The 21,241-nt window shown below is 33.6% G+C and overlaps 1 protein-coding gene across 1 annotated transcript; it reads right to left on the bottom strand.

Annotated features, from left to right (window-relative positions):
* Positions 1-70: 70 nt before the first annotated feature.
* On the bottom strand, positions 71-4,139 carry LOC126683252 (uncharacterized). Its single transcript, XM_050379100.1, has 9 exons — positions 3,858-4,139; positions 3,341-3,456; positions 2,656-2,709; positions 2,549-2,573; positions 2,235-2,357; positions 1,651-1,817; positions 1,351-1,420; positions 666-764; positions 71-485 (listed from the first exon to the last, which is right to left on the bottom strand). The coding sequence occupies exons 1-9, from the start codon at positions 4,059-4,061 to the stop codon at positions 420-422; spliced, it is 924 nt and encodes a 307-aa protein (XP_050235057.1). The 5' UTR covers positions 4,062-4,139; the 3' UTR covers positions 71-419.
* Positions 4,140-21,241: the final 17,102 nt, after the last annotated feature.

Below are 21,241 nucleotides of genomic sequence, written 5' to 3'. Positions count from 1 at the left end.
CGAAATTCATGGTAGGTAAGATAAAACATGTGGTCCTCCACAGTAATTAATATTTTTAACACATTCAAAATGGCAAAAAGTTGAATTAATGAAAATTTGAATTTTTCTCCACATCCAACAAGTAATCCGAGTCCCCTTTGTATCTACATATCACCTGAAACACTAGATTTTCTATACAGCCACATTTGAGATCGATGACCTGAAACTCATCGGAAATCTTGGCATGAACGCTAAAAGTAAGGCTTAGAGCCTTTTAACCATGAACTCTCTTGTTAGAAAGTTGTTTGCTATAGATGTTAAGTCGTAAACTAGCAGATTTACAAAAGATGCTAAATCCCTCCATCAAAAAGAACTGGCCCTGCCGCATGACCAATGAGACAAAAATACGTGGAAGGTGGTTCTGTACAAACAAGTTCCATCTAAGAGGCAGAAGGGATTATGTTCTCAGCATCATCTTCCGCTACCATCCAGTGTAGTTTGGGTCCCTGAGCATTAACCGGTTATCAAAAGTTGCGTAAAGGGGTGGGGAGATGCTCTTCCATTTTTTTTAAAGTCAAGTAAAGGGGATGATGCAAATGCTAGTTCATAGGAGATAAAAAAAACCATCAAAGTAGCTAAAGAAAAACAAAGGGGCTCAAAAATCTATCAAGTATAAATAATATTACCTTCCCCTGCCGGATAATTTTTGGAAACACTCCAGTCATGTCAACCACAGTGGATGGGTCAGCCACCCTTAAACCACCATCAACAACAAAATCAAGACCCTGCATTTATTAGCACATGGCTCAACCACTAGAATATGAACAGCTTGAACTGTAACTAAAGTACGGCCAAAACCAGAAGGTTAAGATCGATAAAATAAATAGTATTCGAGTTTATCATGCCTACCTAAAGCAGAAATATTAGAAGGTAAATTAAAAGCTCTAATGAATAGCACTATTTATCAACAAGTTTCTTTGAGAATGAAAGAGATGTCATGGGGTAAAAGTACAGTGTTTACAAATATCATTATCGATCGGGTCCTATTAATCAAGAAAATTAATGTTATCTCAATAAATTTTTCATTCCTTTTTTCTTCTGGTCAAGTACTTGGATTTCGATCAAATTTATGTGATAGGCAAAAACACAATGATTAAGAAAAGCCAATGACTCATTCGGCAAGAACTGAAACTACATATAAGATAAGCGCCAATATAGAAAACGTCTCATAGATTGACAAAAGTTTCTTGAAAGCACATACAAAAACCAAAATAACTAGGCATGACCACCAGTTTACAGAAAAGGAATAGGAAATAATCATAACTTTATCTCTGATGGTAATTGCAAATCCACAAGTATATGTATACATACCTCTGGTCCATATAAATCAGCTATAACAACAGGATCTAGCATCCACGCATTATCCTCGGGCCACTTGACACTGACAGAAAGACACAATATATTCACTTAGTCGGTCTAGATCATGGAACACATTAGTATACCAACATCAGCAATAATAAATGTTGCAAAGCATGCACAGATACACATCTCCCATTTTTCAGCAAAGTTGCAAACTGCTACTACCTCTGCTCATTCCCCATCCCATCCAGAAGCCCTCATCAACAGAAATAAATAAACAAGTTTATAACCAGCATATGAAATCAAACGTACCTTGTTGATATAAGTGGTGCATCCATCTTCTCTAGTATTGCTTGACAAATTGCATCATCAGGGATACGAATGCCAACATTTTTCCTTGAAGCATATTTGGCAGTTGTAGTCCCATACCTCACACACTGCTTAGGTAATTCTTTGCTTGCAGTTAAAATGAAAGTGTACTGTCACAAAGAAACAAAACAATGGTTAGCATAATCTGTTGTACCCAATTATAATCATGACCATCCAAAACAGAATATAAGTTTTTAATATCATAGCTAATCTCAGTGACAAATGACATAAAATTGTTTATGGGTGGGTTAGAGAAATTGGGTCATCCAAAAATTCTCAAGATCAACATTAATTCATCAAGTTAAAACTTGGAAAAATTTCCAGGAGAATCAGCCATGGTAACTGCTCATCAGAGAGAAAACACAGCTAAAAAATTAAAATTTACTGTTCAACACATCCAAGGCAAAAAACCACTGGATGGTCAGTCCTGGATGAAGTTATGGATAGATCCTTTGTACTTTAGATCATCTCTAGTGGGACTTTTATATTTTCCCTCATTAAAATGGATTAAGCACAATAGAGCATACAGGTCCAGGCACGCAATGTTTGACAGCTCGGAATATGTTTGCATGTCCTTGCCCATCACCGCGAGGGAAGCCAGTTGTATATATGTCAATGTCTCGCAAAGAGTGACATAGCATGCTGAGAGGCTGCAAAAAAACGAAAGACATTATTGTAGATGATAATGAGAAAAGGAGGTCAAACAATAATTACACAGTAATTTGCGATAGAAAAAAAAAAGGAATGTAATCCAAATGCAGCACAATAGATGGTTCAGTGTCTCGCCAAAACTCTGCCGAAGCAATTACAATGGTACTTGAAGAGAAACAATATTTCTTGCCTTGGAAGGTTCTATATTTTTTATTCTGCAAAAATTACAAGATAGATGTCACCTGAAGATTTAAGATTGAAACAAAAAAAGCACTGCAACAGAAAAAAAAAATCTACCTGCGCAGACGTTCAATGGCTGAGTGGCTTTTCAAATGACAGACTATTGCATACCTAACAACAAAGGAAGACAAGTCAAGACAGTAAAACACTAGTTTGTTGTATATCATGACAAACAAGTTAAGAGCAATGAGAATTCGATTTCTAAACTCCAACCTCAGTTTGGTTGCAAAAAGGATGTTGGTAAAGAAAAGAAAACAATATTCATGAACTTTTCAAATACTTCACACCTCTAATTGTTTATTTATTTTCACCTGTGGCTACATCATTACTTTAAAAATTTAAGACCTATGAACTGTCACAAGCCTCCACAACTTACTAAAATTCACCCCAATCCTGCGGTTACGATGAAAAAATTTCCCACCATGCAAACCCAAACACAATATGAGGGTGGAAAAATACAACCGCTGAACCGCGTAACAATAATAAGAAATAGAATAAGAAATTAAATGAATATCAGAACATCCAAGAAATAAAGTGCAAACCACCATGAGTCCAATTCCAGGAACCTAAAATCTAACTTCCAATTTAACTATAGAAAAGATAATGCTCCCAAGACAATTAAAGCCACATGCTGTAGGCACACATACGGTTACAATAATTGAATCACTAGTACAACTTGCAATAACGGATATATAATGAAAGAAAAAGATATTCATAAATAGGCAATCAAGCTCCTACGTACACAGTATCCGTGGGAATGACACCAACAGCTCCCGCCTTCAAAAGTTCAACGACTGAATCTAACTTCCAACTGTCTGTTCCTGATGGATCAGCTTCTACATAAAGCAATTCATCCTCCTGATATTTAATATTCATCATACATTTCAGTCCATCATTAATATATTATACTTTTAAACAACAAAAAATCAAGAAAACAAGCCCTAGATATCCAAAAAATCAAAACACGAAAAACCGAGTATACAGAAAAACACAAAATACTTGCATAATTCGAAAATTATAGCATTACTTGTGTACATTTCAATTACGTACCATTAACATTAATATTGAGCTCAAAAAAAATCAATAGATATCGAAATTTGTTTCTAATTTCTTAGAGTAGCAGCCAAAAAAAATCAAGCAATTAGAAACTGAAATACCAAAAAAATCTTAAAAAGAAAAAAGCAAACAAATGAATTAACAATTACAATCAAAAGTATTAATTAATTTGCGTTTAATAAAAAAGTAAGTAGAGAAGAGACCTTAGTGAAACGAGGAGTGGAGTATTTGAGACGCTTAGGGCTTCGCTTAATGGTCATAGCCACGACTCGTAGGCCAGAAGGAGGAGGACGGCGGAGTTCAGGCGACGAGTCAAATAACACGAACGGCGGTTTAGCTGAGGTTGTTGGTTTTGAGAAGCAGAGTGACACCGTACAACTGCCACCGTAAAGTTTCGCACCCGCCATTTTTCTTGGCTTGTGTTTTCCAACAGTAGTCCGCTAACGCTGATGTACCGGCTTCCACATCAGCATTTCTTTCAATAAAAAAATAAAAAATAGTTTGATGTTACCATTTATTGAAAAATAAAAATAGATATTTGTAATCTTATATTATTATTTTTTTCAATTTGGGTCCCTGCAATTAAAAACATTAAAAATAGGATTTAAATTCTCTCATGTTCATTTGAACATGAGGGGTCATATTTATTAAATCTATACCATTCATTACAAAATGAATGGTGTAGATTAAAAAAGTCCAAATTTAATTAAATTAACATACACTATTCATTTTGTAATGAATGGTGTAAATTAGTAAACATGACTCATCATTTGAGCATGAAAGAATTCTAATCCTTAAAAATATGTCCTATACTATCAAAAGTTTTCAATTTAAGTACCTATGTCTCATTGGAGAATGAGATACACACAATTGTTTATGAAACTGGTTGTATTTACACTATAATTTTTTTGCTAATTGAGTCCATGCATTATAAATCTAACTTAAAATTTTAATTATTCAAAATTTATTATTAATAAATTATATAATTAGTTTTTCATTTTTTTAAATTAAGTTTATAAAAATCGTTCGTCTTTCTCGAGACAAATCTTGGTCCGTCTCGAGGAAGACGAATGAACTAGTCATCTTCTTCTCATGGAAGACGAATAAACTAGATTTTGTTCGTGTGAATTAGATCTGGTTCATATTCATTGAAATCAACCAAGATCGTGTTTTGAAGAAAACGAACAGTTTTTAATATATTTAATTCTAAAAAAAACTAAAATTAATTTTATATTTAAAAATATTTATTTTCATTTAATTAAATTAATTAATTTTAAATGATTAAAATTTTAAACTAGATTTGAAAATATGTATTAGTGTAGGAAACACTAAAAAACAATTGATAGCATTGTGAATAAAAATCAGATTTATTTTGTAACCTTCATTTTGTGAGAAAATGAGTCAAATTCTACAAAAAAACAAAAAAATTAGTAATATTATTTAAATTATGTGATTGTAGTAAATGTTTCTAATAGAATAGGGACTTAATTTGAAAGTTTTTTTAGTGCAGAAATTCGGTTTGACAAAATATATTGTAGAGACCAAAATATATATACATTTTGCCCGTATTGATGGGTAATTGATCCTGAAGTTCACTGAACTTTTGAATTTTTTCATTTCAGTAACTAAACTATTTTTTTTCATTTTGATCACTGAACTTTCATTTTTTTTTTTTGGTATTTTTCGGCTAAAAATACTTAGGTATGTGTGATAAATTTGCATTATTGATCTAAAAACTCAATTTTAAAGTGAAAATATGTATGTGTGATAAATTTTTAAAATAAAACTTGTAAAATCCGATTATCACATGTCAACTTCCGGCTGCCAGCTAAGCATTTTTGGCCGAAATATTAAAATGAAAAAAAAATCAGTGATCAAAATGAAAAAAAAATTAGTTTAGTGACTGAAATGAAAAAATTCAAAAGTTCAATAATGGTCAGAATGAATTACCTTATATTGATTGTTAGGTTTATTCACATTACGTCAACTCTCGCAAGAATAGAGTTTTGAAATGGATGTTCTTATAGTGTAAGACATATAACGTCTTTGAGTATAGGGATCCAAATTGAAAAAATGTGATATATAAGGACTTAAATATGTGTTTGACCAATAAAAATTGATAACCAGACATATAACTGCAAAATTTATTAAAATTTAATGTTAATTTTATTTTAATCTTTAATAGAATATAATTAAAATAATTAAAATCAATAAAAAAAACAAAATTAATTATTTAAGTTAATTATTTAAATGAAAAATAAACTCACCAATAATTTAACATGTTTAAATTGCCAGTGAAGGGTGGGGATATTGCCAGATCTGATTTTTATAGGGTCAGAGCACTTTTTAAACTATAGACAATATTGCCCTTTTTTAATAAGGGGGTAAATTATTTTCTTTTAGCTAACGTTTTATTCCTAAATTAACTCTCTATAATTAGGAAGTAAACACTTTAGGAGATCAAAGAACAAAGCACTGTAACGTCATCATCAAATTCTTAGCTCTTTCCAGCATTAAAAAGTGGCTTTTTGCTTCAATTGAACCTGGCAACAATTTGAACAAAAATGGCGATGTACATTACCTGAAACAGTTTTAATAATTAGGGAAGCTTAATAGACATAATGAAAATTATATAAACTCATATCGTATTGTACGATGAAGTAGATGTTGTGTCTAAAATTTAAGCAAGAATGCAGTTGCTGCAAGACATTAAGTAAAGAGAGATAATCAAAATAATATAGTAATTCATATGGTATTGTACCGTGAAGCAGTTTTATAGTGCTTCGACCTGAACTCATTACTGTATGTGCTGTTGGATTAGCATTTGTTCTTGTTAAACTAATAATATTAGAGCTGTACCTGAAACATTTTAAAATCTTGGGAAGATCAAAACCATTCTTTATTGCTGGCTAATTAACTTGTGCTTAAGGAGATGACTATTAGTACTGGGTGCATAAAGAATCATGATTTTGATGAAGAGGAATGAAGGCAGTGTTGTTAAGATTTCTTTTTGTTAATTCATTATTTGTTTGTTTGAACTTTGAAGTGATGGTGAGAAAAAGAGTTGACTATAGAGAGAATTCTATCTAGATTTAAGTATTTCATTCCTAATTAAACAAGTTAATTTAGGAATAAAAAGATAGCTAATAGAAAATAATTTACCATCTTATTTAAAAAAGGGCAATATTGTCTAAATTCAAAAAATGCTCTGGCCCTATAAAAATCAGATCTGGCAATATCACCACCCGCCAGTGAAATCTAAATTAAAAATATTCATAGGCCGGGTTTAGATGGGTTCAGACTGGACTTGACTTTTTTAAAGATAAGATCAAGTCCTGTTCAATCTTCAAATATACTACCCAATTCCGGTGTTGATGTACTATTTTTTAGGGACCGGGCAGGCCTACACAAATTTTTCACAATATTAAAAAGCTAAACACCCCATGATATTACGGACTTTTTTCTGGCTCGGACTTGGGCCAGGTTTGAGACCAAAGATTATTGTCCAAGTCACACCCAAGGTGAATGGTCCTGGGCAAGCTGGACAAGTACTCAGCTTATGAACAAGTTTAGTCTAAACCAAGTGATTAGATCCTCCAAGTACATTTCTAAAATCTCGACTTTAAATTTTAGTGCAGTCAAGTGATGTAAAATCAATTTAATATCTAATGATTTAACAATTAACTATTAATCACTAACAACTGACACAATTAGATTTTACCTATAAAAAAATTTATAAAATTTATTTCCTTTAATGGGAAAAAGAGTATATATTTTATAACTTTTTTTTTCTTAATAATTAGGTCATTTATAACTAAAAAATTCAACTGAGTGTCATATTTATATAAAATTCTCGTTACTTAAATTTTATAATTATAGTATTATGAAATTAATTTTTCAAACTATATTATAATCGATAAATTTAAATTTTTTACGAAACTGATACTCCCTCCGTCCCGTAAAAATAGAAAAAATAGCTCTTTCACAAGAATTAAGAAAGTAGTTAATTATAGGTAATTTGTGATAATTTTCCTAAATTATCCTTTTTTTGAAGTAAATCACAATAAATTAGTGATCCACACAACCCAAAGCCACTATATAAATATTAGCCAATATAATTTTAGATGCATAAAAAGCAAACATTGAAACTTTAAATCAATTAATGTTAATATAAGGGTATTTTAAAAATTTTATTGTTAACTAACACTACTTTTTTATCTTTGTGGGACAAAAAAAGTAGCTACTTTTTCTATCTTTACGGGACGGAGGGAGTATATTTTTTTTGCAAGTATTTGATTTTGTTGGATAATATGGTTGTAGTAAGTGATGGACGCAGACTTTTTTTTTCAGAGGGTTCAAATTGAAAAGATTTAATCTATACTATCGTTTATATCAAAATAAAAGTAATTCAAGAGCCCAAAATAAAAAGAAGCCTATAGCCCAAAATTTTCAATTTTCCAGAAGCTCAGGATCTCCAGATGCAAGAAGCTAAGGATCGCCAAATTGCCAGCAGTTCAGGATCTCTAGAAGTTCAGGATCTCCAAGTTGGTAGAAGCTCAGTATCTCCAAGCCGCCAGAAATTCAGGATCTCTATTTTTTCAAAAGCTCAAGATCTCCAATTTACCTAAAGCCTAGGATCTTCAATTGAACACATGCATTGACAATTTATTTAAGCGAATAGTTATGGCTAGGGGTGAGCATCGGTCGGTTCGGTTCGGTTGAAATTTTTTTCGGTTTTCGGTTTGAAAAATTTCCAAACCGAATCGAACCGAACTTTTAGTTTGGAGGTGAAAAAACTGAACTGAACCGAAAATTTCGGTTCGGTACGGTTTGGTTAAAACTAAATTTCACTATTTTTTATTTTTTTAAAATTTTTAATATTAAAAGTAATTGTAATGTTAAATAATTACAGTCTAATAAAATTTCATATATGTTTGAATATCAATTATAAACTTATATCAACAATAACTAAGATATAAAGACAAAAAATATATAAATATAAGTATATATGTATATTATTTTTAAAAAATATATATATTTTATATTAAAGTTCGGTTAATTCGGTTTTTTGGTCGGTTCGGTTTTCAAAACACCCAAACCGAACACCAAACTTTACCTAAAGTAGAAACCGAACCAAGTTGTTTTCACCGAAAAATCGAACCAAACAACGAAGTTCGGTTCAGTTTGATTTTTTGGTTTGGTTCGATTCTTGTTCACCCCTGGTTATGGCTTGCTATTCCTCAATAAGTAAGGGGTTTAAAGGACCTAACTGGATATTTTTCTGCACATCATCTAAAATATTTCTACAGTTAGCAACTTTTATAGAGATGTCACTAAAATTAAAAGGGTTAATTGCAAATTTATACACGAACTTTACGCTAATTTGCAATTACAACATAAACTTTGAAACTTGGCAATAATAGTAACCAACTTTACACTTTTGGCAAATCGATACACCAAATAAGAAAAATACTAACGTGGACATTGTAATATACTGCCATGTGTCGTTGCGTCATTGGTTGGTGTACCAATTTGCCAAAAAATGAAAGTTGGTTACTGACATTATTAAGTTTCAAAGTTTATGTTGTAATTGCAAATTAGGGTAAAATTCGTGCATGCATTTGCAATTAACCCAAATTAAAATTAGTAAGTCTGCCTTCAGCATTTTCAATTTCTTAACAACTTTAAATATTTTAAAACCTTCATTAGGTCTATTCCATCCAAATCTCAAGGTCTCCATAAATCCTCATCTTTAGTCCACATGAGTCTAAAAGGTCCAGCACTATGACTAATCTCATCATTAATCACAACACCAATGGAAGAGTGATCATAAATAACTTGATCAAGAATTCTGGCTTCTAAAGAAATAAATCTGCTCATCCACAAATCATTTATCAGCATTCTGTCAAATTTCTTCCAAACTTTGTTGCCACCCATCTGGTTGTTAGTCCAGGTAAAAAGGTTACCACTCCATTTTAGCTATATCATATTAGAATCATCAACACTGTTGGAATATGCCTAGAATTCTAATTCCTATTTGTATTAGGACTCTATTAATGAAGTGTTTGGGAGAAGGATAACTTTGTTATCATTGGCTAACTAGGAAGTATAAATCCAATTAGGATTAATATTCCTAATGCCATATAGACTATTTATTCACTATATATACACTACCTTATTCACCTTTTAGAAGACACCAAAAACCGAACACACAATGTAGACATTGATGTGAATAAGGGGAAAAGGGTGTGTGTGTGATGTGAGGAATATAAGTTAATTCTTACCCTTTTGGGTTACTTCTTGTAGAGAGAGAAACACTTTGTGGGGTTTTTCTTCTAAGGGCATATTTACTAAAGATGTTCTCTATTTGGTGATTCTCCACCAATTTTGTACTCCTTTTGATGATTAGTGGATGGCTCGAATCTTTCGCCCGTGGATGTACGCTTTAAAGCAGAACAACGTAAATCTCTTGTGTTATTTATTATTTTGCTATATTATTGTTTGTTGATCAAATCCATAATTAAATACCTACCAATGGTTTCGATTCCGCTGCGAATACCAATCCGGTCAAGAACCGGTCACAACAATTGATACCAAAGATTCAACAATCGGTATCAATGTTACAACAATTGGTATCAGAGCCAATTTGGTTATCAGATTTAATTTTGGATTATGATTATTATGGAAAAGTATTATTTGGAGGATTTCGCAAGGCGCAATTACTTAGGGGTGTGCATCGGTCGGTTCGGTGACCGAACCGGACCGAAACCGAAATAACCGAAACCGAAGCTCTTCTAAGCATTCTCAAGCTCTTCTAAGCATTCTTCAACACATATCGGAAGCTGCGAGCCACGAAGCCAATTTTGTCCACATATTAAACTTTCAACGATCCTTGGAGTTAAAGAGCTCCGGAACACATCTAGTACCCTTCCACCGGTACTAAATGCGGACTCTGAAGCAACGGTTGAAATTGGAACAGCCAAGATATCACGAGCCATCCTTGCTAACACAGGAAACCTTTCAAAGTTCATTTCCACCACTTCAAAACATCAAGATTTTCGGCATCCTTAAAAATAGCCTCATCTAAATAAAGTTCAAGTTTTGATTTTTTATACGAACCAGACCCACTCTCTAATTTCTGCTTCTTATACTTCTCTTTCAGGACAGATACAGGCTTCTTGGATTTTGCACCACAATCTGAAATTTCAGAAGTACCGCTTGCTTGACTACCACTTGAAACTGAATCATTACTCGGCTGGTACTTTCTCTTATATTCTTTGAACAATTCGGCAAGTTCATCTTTCACGCTTACAAATAAGTTACTGCCTTTTTCAGATCCATACATCTCAGAAAAGGAGTATTCCATATACTCAATTTTGTCACGAGGATCTAAAATATTAGCCCAAAAAATTATTTTATTCATTTTTATCCGGATCCCCCCAATATTTATCAAATTTCAATTTCATTGCTCCACCCATTCTATTGACTTCTACATCTTGACTACCCTTCCACTCATTCAAAATACAACTCAAATCTGAAATCTCACTAAAAAATGAGTTAGAAGTAACATATAAGGAAACAGAAATTCTCAATGTAAGGTCATAAAAATGCTTTAACAAATCTGCAATTTTTCTAACACAACTCCAATCAACTAAAGTTGGAATTCCACCCTCTCCTAAATCATTTTTAAAACTGATATCTTGTTCTTCAAATTTCAGAAATGCTTTGTCACGACCCATTTTCATGAATCGCGACCGGCGCTAGGGTATGGGTATGGTTGTACCAAAACCCGTAGCTAGCCTTGCGGATAACCAACAAATACATAAGCCTGCAAGAAACCAATGCTCGGGGGCAACCGAGACTTCAGTCTAGTTCTAGCAGTTCATAATTTACAACATTTATTATAAAGTGCTCAGGCAACTCTGAGTTTTAAACATGGCAGAAGTATATATTAACCCAAGTTAATAAAAGAATGCCAAAATAGCAATAATTTATTGAATAAATTTATAACAAGTATTTGACATAAGACTTCTATTTACTACTGCGGTCTAAGAATAAAATAAGTTTAATAACCTTATTAAATATAGTAAAACCTCCGAGGAAATAAAGAATCGGAGAGCAGCTGACTCGCTCATATCATAACCCTGGAAAATTTGGGAAAACAACGGGGTCAGATATACTGAGATGAGTTCATACCACTATTTACATTTATCAAGTGGAAAACCATTGAAACCCTTTTAAAACATTTAATATGAACATTACGTATAATAGTTGGAACCCTAATCCACAATACTAATATAACCATAATCCATTAGACCTGGTCCCGAGAGCTGAGCTACACCGAGTTACCACCGACCACTCTTAATTCATAACCAGAGTCCCGAGAGCTAAGCTACACCGAGTTACTCTACTGGGTCCCGAGAGCTAGGCTACCACCGAGTTACCCCCATATATCACATACCTTATCTAGATCAATACCGGTGCGCACGCAGTCCTAATGATGCCCATTAGGTAGCATGTTCCAACTAAAAGCCATAATGGAAAAACAGTTCGAAATATACATACAATATATATTTATATATTAAAATAACAATTTACTTAATAAAGCGGTAAATAGTAAGTACAAACTCACATCTTGCATATCCACGTGAAAACTTGACAAGCAACTAAACCTGATCCGACTCCGAAGCACGAGCAGTCGACAGGTCTAAGAAAATATATATAATAATTAATATCATCCCCTAACTCTAGAGAGTACTAGACACCACATACGACTAGCACATATATCAATCAAGCCAAAGTATAAACCATCATAACGCCATTATACATATATAGTCAAAATGCCAAAGCATAAACCAACGTGGAATAATCATACTTACTCGGACTGTCACCAAAGTCATACAATCAGTTAAGTCAAATTGAGTTCCCACTTTGAAAACATGATCCGAAAATCCATTTCAGATAACTTAGTTAAATCCATAAACCAAGTTTAAAACCAACATGGTGAGTCAGCCAAGTTACAACAATTGCAAGGCATCTTCTCACAAATCGGGCGACCCAAGTCTAACCCGAACCAAAATCCACCAGAGTAAAACCAGATTTTAATATTTTGAACATCTTTTGATAAACTATGAAATCCATTTTGAAAACAAGGAACTCAATAAGAACTCAATAACCAAAATATCATAACGCTCATAAGGTTCTCGACAAAAGTCCTCAATGGGCAAACATGCTCAAACGGCCAACATAAAATATATAATCACCTTAGCATGCCCTCTAACATTAAACATGCCCAATCAAGATTAACAATAATTTATACACTAATAAGAAAACCAAATCAAAACAGCCCATATAATTACATGCCACAAAACTAACATTTAAAATTGAAATCTAACAACCATCACACCAACGATTCGAATTGAAAGGGTAAAGGAAGGATTAATTACCTTAGCAATCCAAAAGAGCATGGAAAACTCAGAAAAATAGTGGAATAATGGCTACAACAATGAAAAACCGAAGGACCAATGAATACCCAAACAATTCGATTACATAAACTATGAATTGAATGATGGAATGGATGTTAGAACACTTACCAAGTGTCTTGAGGCACCAAAATGTGATTGGGATTTGTCTATAAATGTTTAGAAATCAGTTTAGGGTTTGTGGGAATGAGTGGGGGCTGATTTGGTCGAGAAACGAAGTTTTTATAAGCAAACCCGTAATGAACCGGTTCTAAGACCGGTTCTGCCCAACAGAACCGGTTATAGAACCGGTTGACTCACTGCCAATGCAGAAATCATAGTGGACCGGACCTACGGCCGGTTCTACCCAGCAGGTCCGGTTGACCCGAAAAGGGGTCAAAACGACGATCCTAACGGTCGAATGAAAGATAATCCTCTTAGGTACAACATATCCAAAGGGCAGCTCGATCCGACGGTTAAATTGGGAGATATGGACGTTTTACTAGAGCATAGCAGATTTGGAAAACATGCAAACATTGTTTCGATAACAATCCGGAAATAAATCAATTCAACATCAAATACTTAAAGGTTCAAGGGGTACACATAAGTCATTCAACATGACACAACCAAGGTACCACATATGCTAATTCGCACATAAATCAATCCGAAAACAAGTCGGAAGCACAACGAGAACATGTCGAAGTTAAAACACAACCAAAATCCATCACAAACCAAACTTTAAACGGACAACCAACCACCAAAACAAGTTATAAAAAATACGGGTTATTACATTCTCCCCAACTTAAAAACAAAATCGTCCTCGATTTTAACACAAAAACAACCGACGTAAAATATAACATAAAACTACATAGCAAGCCATACAAAACGTACATGACCAACGTAAGATCACATAATCATGATACCCAAAGGAATTAAGGAAAGCATAATAACAAATTTGAATAACAAACTCTATCTCTCAAGAACATTCCTCCACCAAGTAACCAATTGAAACTGTAATCATAGGAATTCTGTTATTCATCAACCGACGCACTTGCGTAACCACAAATTTAACAGGTTGCTCATCGAATGATAATTCAAAACCACCACTCATATAAATCAACTCCTCAAATGGTCACAACACACATATGCACAAATTTCTATTCTATCAACTCAGCGCTTCAACAATCACTCGATCAACACAATGTGAATAATCAACAATTATTCAACTGAGTGTCACAATTACTCTATACCAAAGTGGCTTCCAGAACCACCTCGAAACTCATCTATTATAAAATCCTCAATGTCAAATACAAGATTAAGCGCTAAGCTCAACTATAATTCTATAATTCCAAAATCTTTTGCCTCAGACAAAACAATAACACTGTAAACATAGCTGATAAAATCTATCGTTCTAAAACACTTACTTACTTCCACTTATAGCATCTTTACATCAAAATTATCGATAACAAAACCCAATAAACTTCTCATAATGTTTCAGTTCCAAAATCAACATTATAATAATCCTTTAATCCAAACGATTTAGTACCAACTCGATAATGCAATTAACTTGTGAATCATAAAACATAAGAACTCATATCGCAATTCAAAGAAAAGCGGACCTCTTTTATGATAACGAAAGTTTCTAAATCAGTGATAAACAATGTCCATCAAAATGATTCTCCCAATCACTCAAAAACATAACGCCACGACTACACTGAACATTGACTGCATCAGACAACTTAAAAAAAAATTTGTCTCTTACAACAAGTGTTCAACCATGCTCAAAACGATATACAAACATTACAATAATACCATTAATTAACAAAATCGATCAACCGATTATGGTTGTCGAAACCTATTAACCGCGATTCCTGATTCTGAATCAATTATCTCACATAACCAAATCGAACTCAAATTCTCAAAATTATTCAATCAATTGACTATAATCTCGTATACAACGAAAGATCAATACGACCATTTTACTACGACCGGATTGTCAGCTATGCTCAAAACCAACCCCTGTGGGTATACAATATTTTATATACAAAATTTTCCACACTGTTTAAAAGAGTCTACGTCTTACACCTCCTTTTTCATTCAAAATCGAAATACCTTTACCGTTGAAAAACCATCGGTTTTGCAAACCCTTGAAAATTTTCAAAATATTCACATTTTAAATCCGAAATTTCTTCTTATTTTCTAATACATTTGCAAATCTGTAAATCAGTTCAACTGACAAAATTTATGTTCTCTTTAATTCAAACTTTTTAAAACACTTTTTAAATAGTTTATACTTTTCTCGTAAAAGTCAAACTGTGGCAAGATTTCCCGTATTCAAAATGCACATTGATGTTTCAAACATCCAAAATTTAAGTCGCTTTTAAACTTTTTCAAACAAAAACACAATTTGAAGAAATCGCTCAAGCGAAAAATTTATTATCCCTTTTCAATCAATTTGACAAAATTTCTTCCTTTCCTCAGAAAGGTAGAATCAGCAATGTAAATCTCTTGTTTATAAACATACCTTTATATCAATACACCAAAATACTTTGGACAATTCAAATCTGGAAAAATAAAGTTTCGTTTAAAATAAAAAATATAGTGTATACGCACACATGGAGCATAAGCAACATCCTTAATCCAAAAATCCTTAATTATCACGAAAGCTTTCTATTATAAACTACACTATACCGCACTTAGCACAACTATATCTCGAGCGCAACCTCAAAATCATTCTTACTTTCTATGAAGCACAAGATTCTGAAAACATCGACCGATCCCTAACAATGTAATCGTCCATAATTTAACACCATCATCACAGAGTATTTGTCTAGCTTTCTCTCGGCAACAGTTCAAAATCATTTGAAATTCCATAACTTTATAAAATACATTTACCCCAAAGGGACTCGCGAGTTTGATTCAATATACTTTTCTCAAAACACTTTATTGACAAAATCTATTTTACATAATTGTGCGCCAGGGTGATGACATCTCTCATCCCCAAAGAGTTGCATCCAACCCTAATCATTTCTATGCACGTGATGCATGTACTATTATGCATGTATCAATTATTAATTTATCTTTTATTTAGTGAACATACTCAATGCTTAATGCAATCCTGTTCGTGACCTTTAAAATGCATGTTCATGATATGTCTGGGCACAGTTACGTGTTAAAAATATTTCAAATATTTTAACAAATCAACCTGTGAAATTCATTTCACAATAAAACATTTGCTAGTCGTTACACTCTGTGAGATGTGCACTCGATAACCTCAAACTATTTCTTAAACTCTGTACTTGCAACCTACCAATATTTGATGCTATACAACAACTCCTCCTCATAACTTCATTACAACTCTACTAGAAAAAGTATTTAACTAATCTCAATCATGACTGAGCATATCCAAAAAAAAATAGCACATAAAATACATTCCTATAAAATTTACCGCCAGCTCCTGCATCGCATCTTCAGACTTGATGGAAACACCAGTGTATTAATACACTAGTCTATCTTCTCGGTTCAGAGTTTCCAATATCCGTTCTAGGATAACCAGAAATCATCAGCCAATACAAGGGAGTATTTCCCTCGTCTTCCTCGATATCGAAACCCAAAGATTTCGATCTTAGAATCATACATCAAGGTAAACTAACCTTGACCACGTGAGTAAATCATCTCACGTGCTACTCCACACGTAGAGACAACAAACACGATCAACTTAGTCCAACAGACAAGCGAGTTATACAACTAATTTTTATTACCAACATATTACGAATTCTATGAACCGTAATTCACCCAAACATGCCATTGAACACAATTAACCCTAAACATACTTAATAGACAAATCAGGACATGCCACAACACATTTTTTTTTGAAATCTCATTACCATGTAATTATATCATCCTTTAATAGTACGTTTCAAAATTCGTTTTGAAATTAAAATCAAATACGAAAACTTCCAAATTTTGCTGAGCCCCAAGGTTAGAACAAAATCACAATTTGTAAAAGTCTCTTCTTATTAATCAGTTGCTTTAAAATGGACACCCAAGTATCTCAAACAATAAAATCATCGAGATAGCCGAGTCATTACAACTACCAAGCTCAACTCCTAAATTAGGGTGACCTAAGTCGAACCCAAAACAATCGTTTATAAGACGTATTTAAAATATTTGTAAATCCGGAAAAATATATTAATAAAATTTCCATCCTTTCATATTTGGGAGCTCAACTTAAACCAACCGCTAAACGGTAATTTAAAACTCAAGTGAGAAATCTTTGATTTCAAACATCTATTCCGTAAATCTTAAAAAATTTAAAATGCTGACATACTACAACATGATAAAATAACTTCAACGTTAAATTCATAAAACAATGGTTCATTTCATAAAATATCATTTTGAAATCATCGCTTGTTAACACCAAACCAAACATAATATCTCAAAATACAGGAATTTGTTTTTACTGGTAGCTCAACCAAAAATAAAACTTTTTAAGAATTTAAAATCAAACTTCTCTTATGATCTTGTGTCGAAACACAAATTGGATAAAACAATATTCTCAATGAAAATCTTTAAATCAACATGTGGTCAAACAATGCATTACCATCAAAACACGTTTTATCTCTTTAATAGAAAAAAAACAAGGCTAACACCCAACATACGATCACATTTAAAATCAACAATCGAGGCCAAAGACAAGATGTACTTTATTAATAAGGCAAAAACAGTGCAACGCATCATGCAAAATAACCGTATCCGTACCATATTTTTTAAATCGCATCAGGCATAAACGCAAAAATTTATCAAACAACATCATACCCAAGTATGAGTTTAGAAATATTTACCAACCTATGATTTCCCGAGAAATCGAAAGCAATTATAATTACCCAAGTGAAATAATCTCAACATGATAAAACACATCAATAACATCCAAGTGAAATTAATTGTCAATCATAACATCAACACCAAATAAAGACTGACAGACATCACCTATAGGATGTAGGCTGAAAGTTTGAAAATAAAAGATGACGTTTTAAAAGACAAGGCACGAATCCTAATTCCGCAGTAGTTCCTATGACACGACATCAACTTATCATGCCAAAACACATAATACATAACATGCATAAGGCCTTGGTTTGAAACCAAAGCTCTGATACCAAGTTTGTCACGACCCATTTTCATGAATCGCGACCGGCGCTAGGGTATGGGTATGGTTGTATCAAAACCCGTAGCTAGCCTTGCGGATAACCAACAAATACATAAGCCTGCAAGAAACCAATGCTCGGGGGCAACCGAGACTTCAGCCTAGTTCTAGCAGTTCATAATTTACAACATTTATTATAAAGTGCTCAGGCAACTCTGAGTTTTAAACATGGCAGAAGTATATATTAACCCAAGTTAATAAAAGAATGCCAAAATAGCAATAATTTATTGAATAAATTTATAACAAGTATTTGACATAAGACTTCTATTTACTACTGCGGTCTAAGAATAAAATAAGTTTAATAACCTTATTAAATATAGTAAAACCTCCGAGGAAATAAAGAATCGGAGAGCAGCTGACTCGCTCATATCATAACCCTGGAAAATTTGGGAAAACAACGGGGTCAGATATACTGAGATAAGTTCATACCACTATTTACATTTATCAAGTGGAAAACCATTGAAACCCTTTTAAAACATTTAATATGAACATTACGTATAATAGTTGGAACCCTAATCCACAATACTAATATAACCATAATCCATTAGGCCTGGTCCCGAGAGCTGAGCTACACCGAGTTACCACCGACCACTCTTAATTCATAACCAGAGTCCCGAGAGCTAAGCTACACCGAGTTACTCTACTGGGTCCCGAGAGCTAGGCTACCACCGAGTTACCCCCATATATCACATACCTTATCTAGATCAATACCGGTGCGCACGCAGTCCTAATGATGCCCATTAGGTAGCATGTTCCAACTAAAAGCCATAATGGAAAAACAGTTCGAAATATACATACAATATATATTTATATATTAAAATAACAATTTACTTAATAAAGCGGTAAATAGTAAGTACAAACTCACATCTTGCATATCCACGTGAAAACTTGACAAGCAACTAAACCTGATCCGACTCCGAAGCACGAGCAGTCGACAGGTCTAAGAAAATATATATAATAATTAATATCATCCCCTAACTCTAGAGAGTACTAGACACCACATACGACTAGCACATATATCAATCAAGCCAAAGTATAAACCATCATAACGCCATTATACATATATAGTCAAAATGCCAAAGCATAAACCAACGTGGAATAATCATACTTACTCGGACTGTCACCAAAGTCATACAATCAGTTAAGTCAAATTGAGTTCCCACTTTGAAAACATGATCCGAAAATCCATTTCAGATAACTTAGTTAAATCCATAAACCAAGTTTAAAACCAACATGGTGAGTCAGCCAAGTTACAACAATTGCAAGGCATCTTCTCACAAATCGGGCGACCCAAGTCTAACCCGAACCAAAATCCACCAGAGTAAAACCAGATTTTAATATTTTGAACAACTTTTGATAAACTATGAAATCCATTTTGAAAACAAGGAACTCAATAAGAACTCAATAATCAAAATATCATAACGCTCATAAGGTTCTCGACAAAAGTCCTCAATGGGCAAACATGCTCAAACGGCCAACATAAAATATACAATCACCTTAGCATGCCCTCTAACATTAAACATGCCCAATCAAGATTAACAATAATTTATACACTAATAAGAAAACCAAATCAAAACAGCCCATATAATTACATGCCACAAAACTAACATTTAAAATTGAAATCTAACAACCATCACACCAACGATTCGAATTGAAAGGGTAAAGGAAGAATTAATTACCTTAGCAATCCAAAAGAGCATGGAAAACTCAGAAAAATAGTGGAATAATGGCTACAACAATGAAAAACCGAAGGACCAATGAATACCCAAACAATTCGATTACATAAACTATGAATTGAATGATGGAATGGATGTTAGAACACTTACCAAGTGTCTTGAGGCACCAAAATGTGATTGTGAATTGTCTATAAATGTTTAGAAATCAGTTTAGGGTTTGTGGGAACGAGTGGGGGCTGATTTGGTCGAGAAACGAAGTTTTTATAAGCAAACCCGTAATGAACCGGTTCTACGACCGGTTCTGCCCAGCAGAACCGGTTATAGAACCGGTTGACTCACTGCCAATGCAGAAATCATAGTGGACCGGACCTACGGCCTGTTCTACCCAGCAGGTCCGGTTATAGGTCCGGTTGACCCGAAAAGGGGTCAAAACGACGATCCTAACAGTCGAATGAAAGATAATCCTCTTAGGTACAACATATCCAAAGGGCAGCCCGATCCGACGGTTATTTTGGGAGATATGGACGTTTTACTAGAGCATAGCAGATTTGGAAAACATGCAAACATTGTTTCGATAACAATCCGGAAATAAATCAATTCAACATCAAATACTTAAAGGTTCAAGGGGTACACATAAGTCATTCAACATGACACAACCAAGGTACCACATATGCTAATTCGCACATAAATCAATCCGAAAACAAGTCGGAAGCACAACGAGAACATGTCGAAGTTAAAACACAACCAAAGTCCATCACAAACCAAACTTTAAACGGACAACCAACCACCAAAACAAGTTATAAAAAATACGGGTTATTACATGCTTTCTCAAACTTTTGAGCTGTTGACAACATTAAATAGGTGGAATTCCACCTAGTTGGGACATCTAAGCACAATGAGCTTTTGGAATCCAATTCTTCCCACTCAATAAGTTCCTTGAATTTCCTAAGTCTAGCAGGTGAGTTTCCAATATACCTCACTGCATCTCGCACACGTTTTACAGAAGGATTAATATCTTTTAAACCATCAAAAACCACTAAGTTAATGACATGCACAATACACCTCATGTGTAGGTACTTACAATTGCCTACACTACCCCCCCAATTCAGCATTCTTTTTTTTTAGAAATTGAATAGCTGTATCGTTAGAACTTGCATTGTCCACGGTTATGGTGAAAATATTTTTCAGCCCCCAATTAAGAACACAAGTTTCGATTGCCTTACCAATGTAATCATCCTTATGACTAC

The sequence above is a fragment of the Mercurialis annua genome, linkage group LG5 (genome assembly GCF_937616625.2).
Source record: "Mercurialis annua linkage group LG5, ddMerAnnu1.2, whole genome shotgun sequence".
Lineage (NCBI taxonomy): Eukaryota > Viridiplantae > Streptophyta > Magnoliopsida > Malpighiales > Euphorbiaceae > Mercurialis > Mercurialis annua.
Note: the sequence above shows the minus strand (reverse complement) of the source record. Positions and strands in the feature narration are given on the sequence as shown.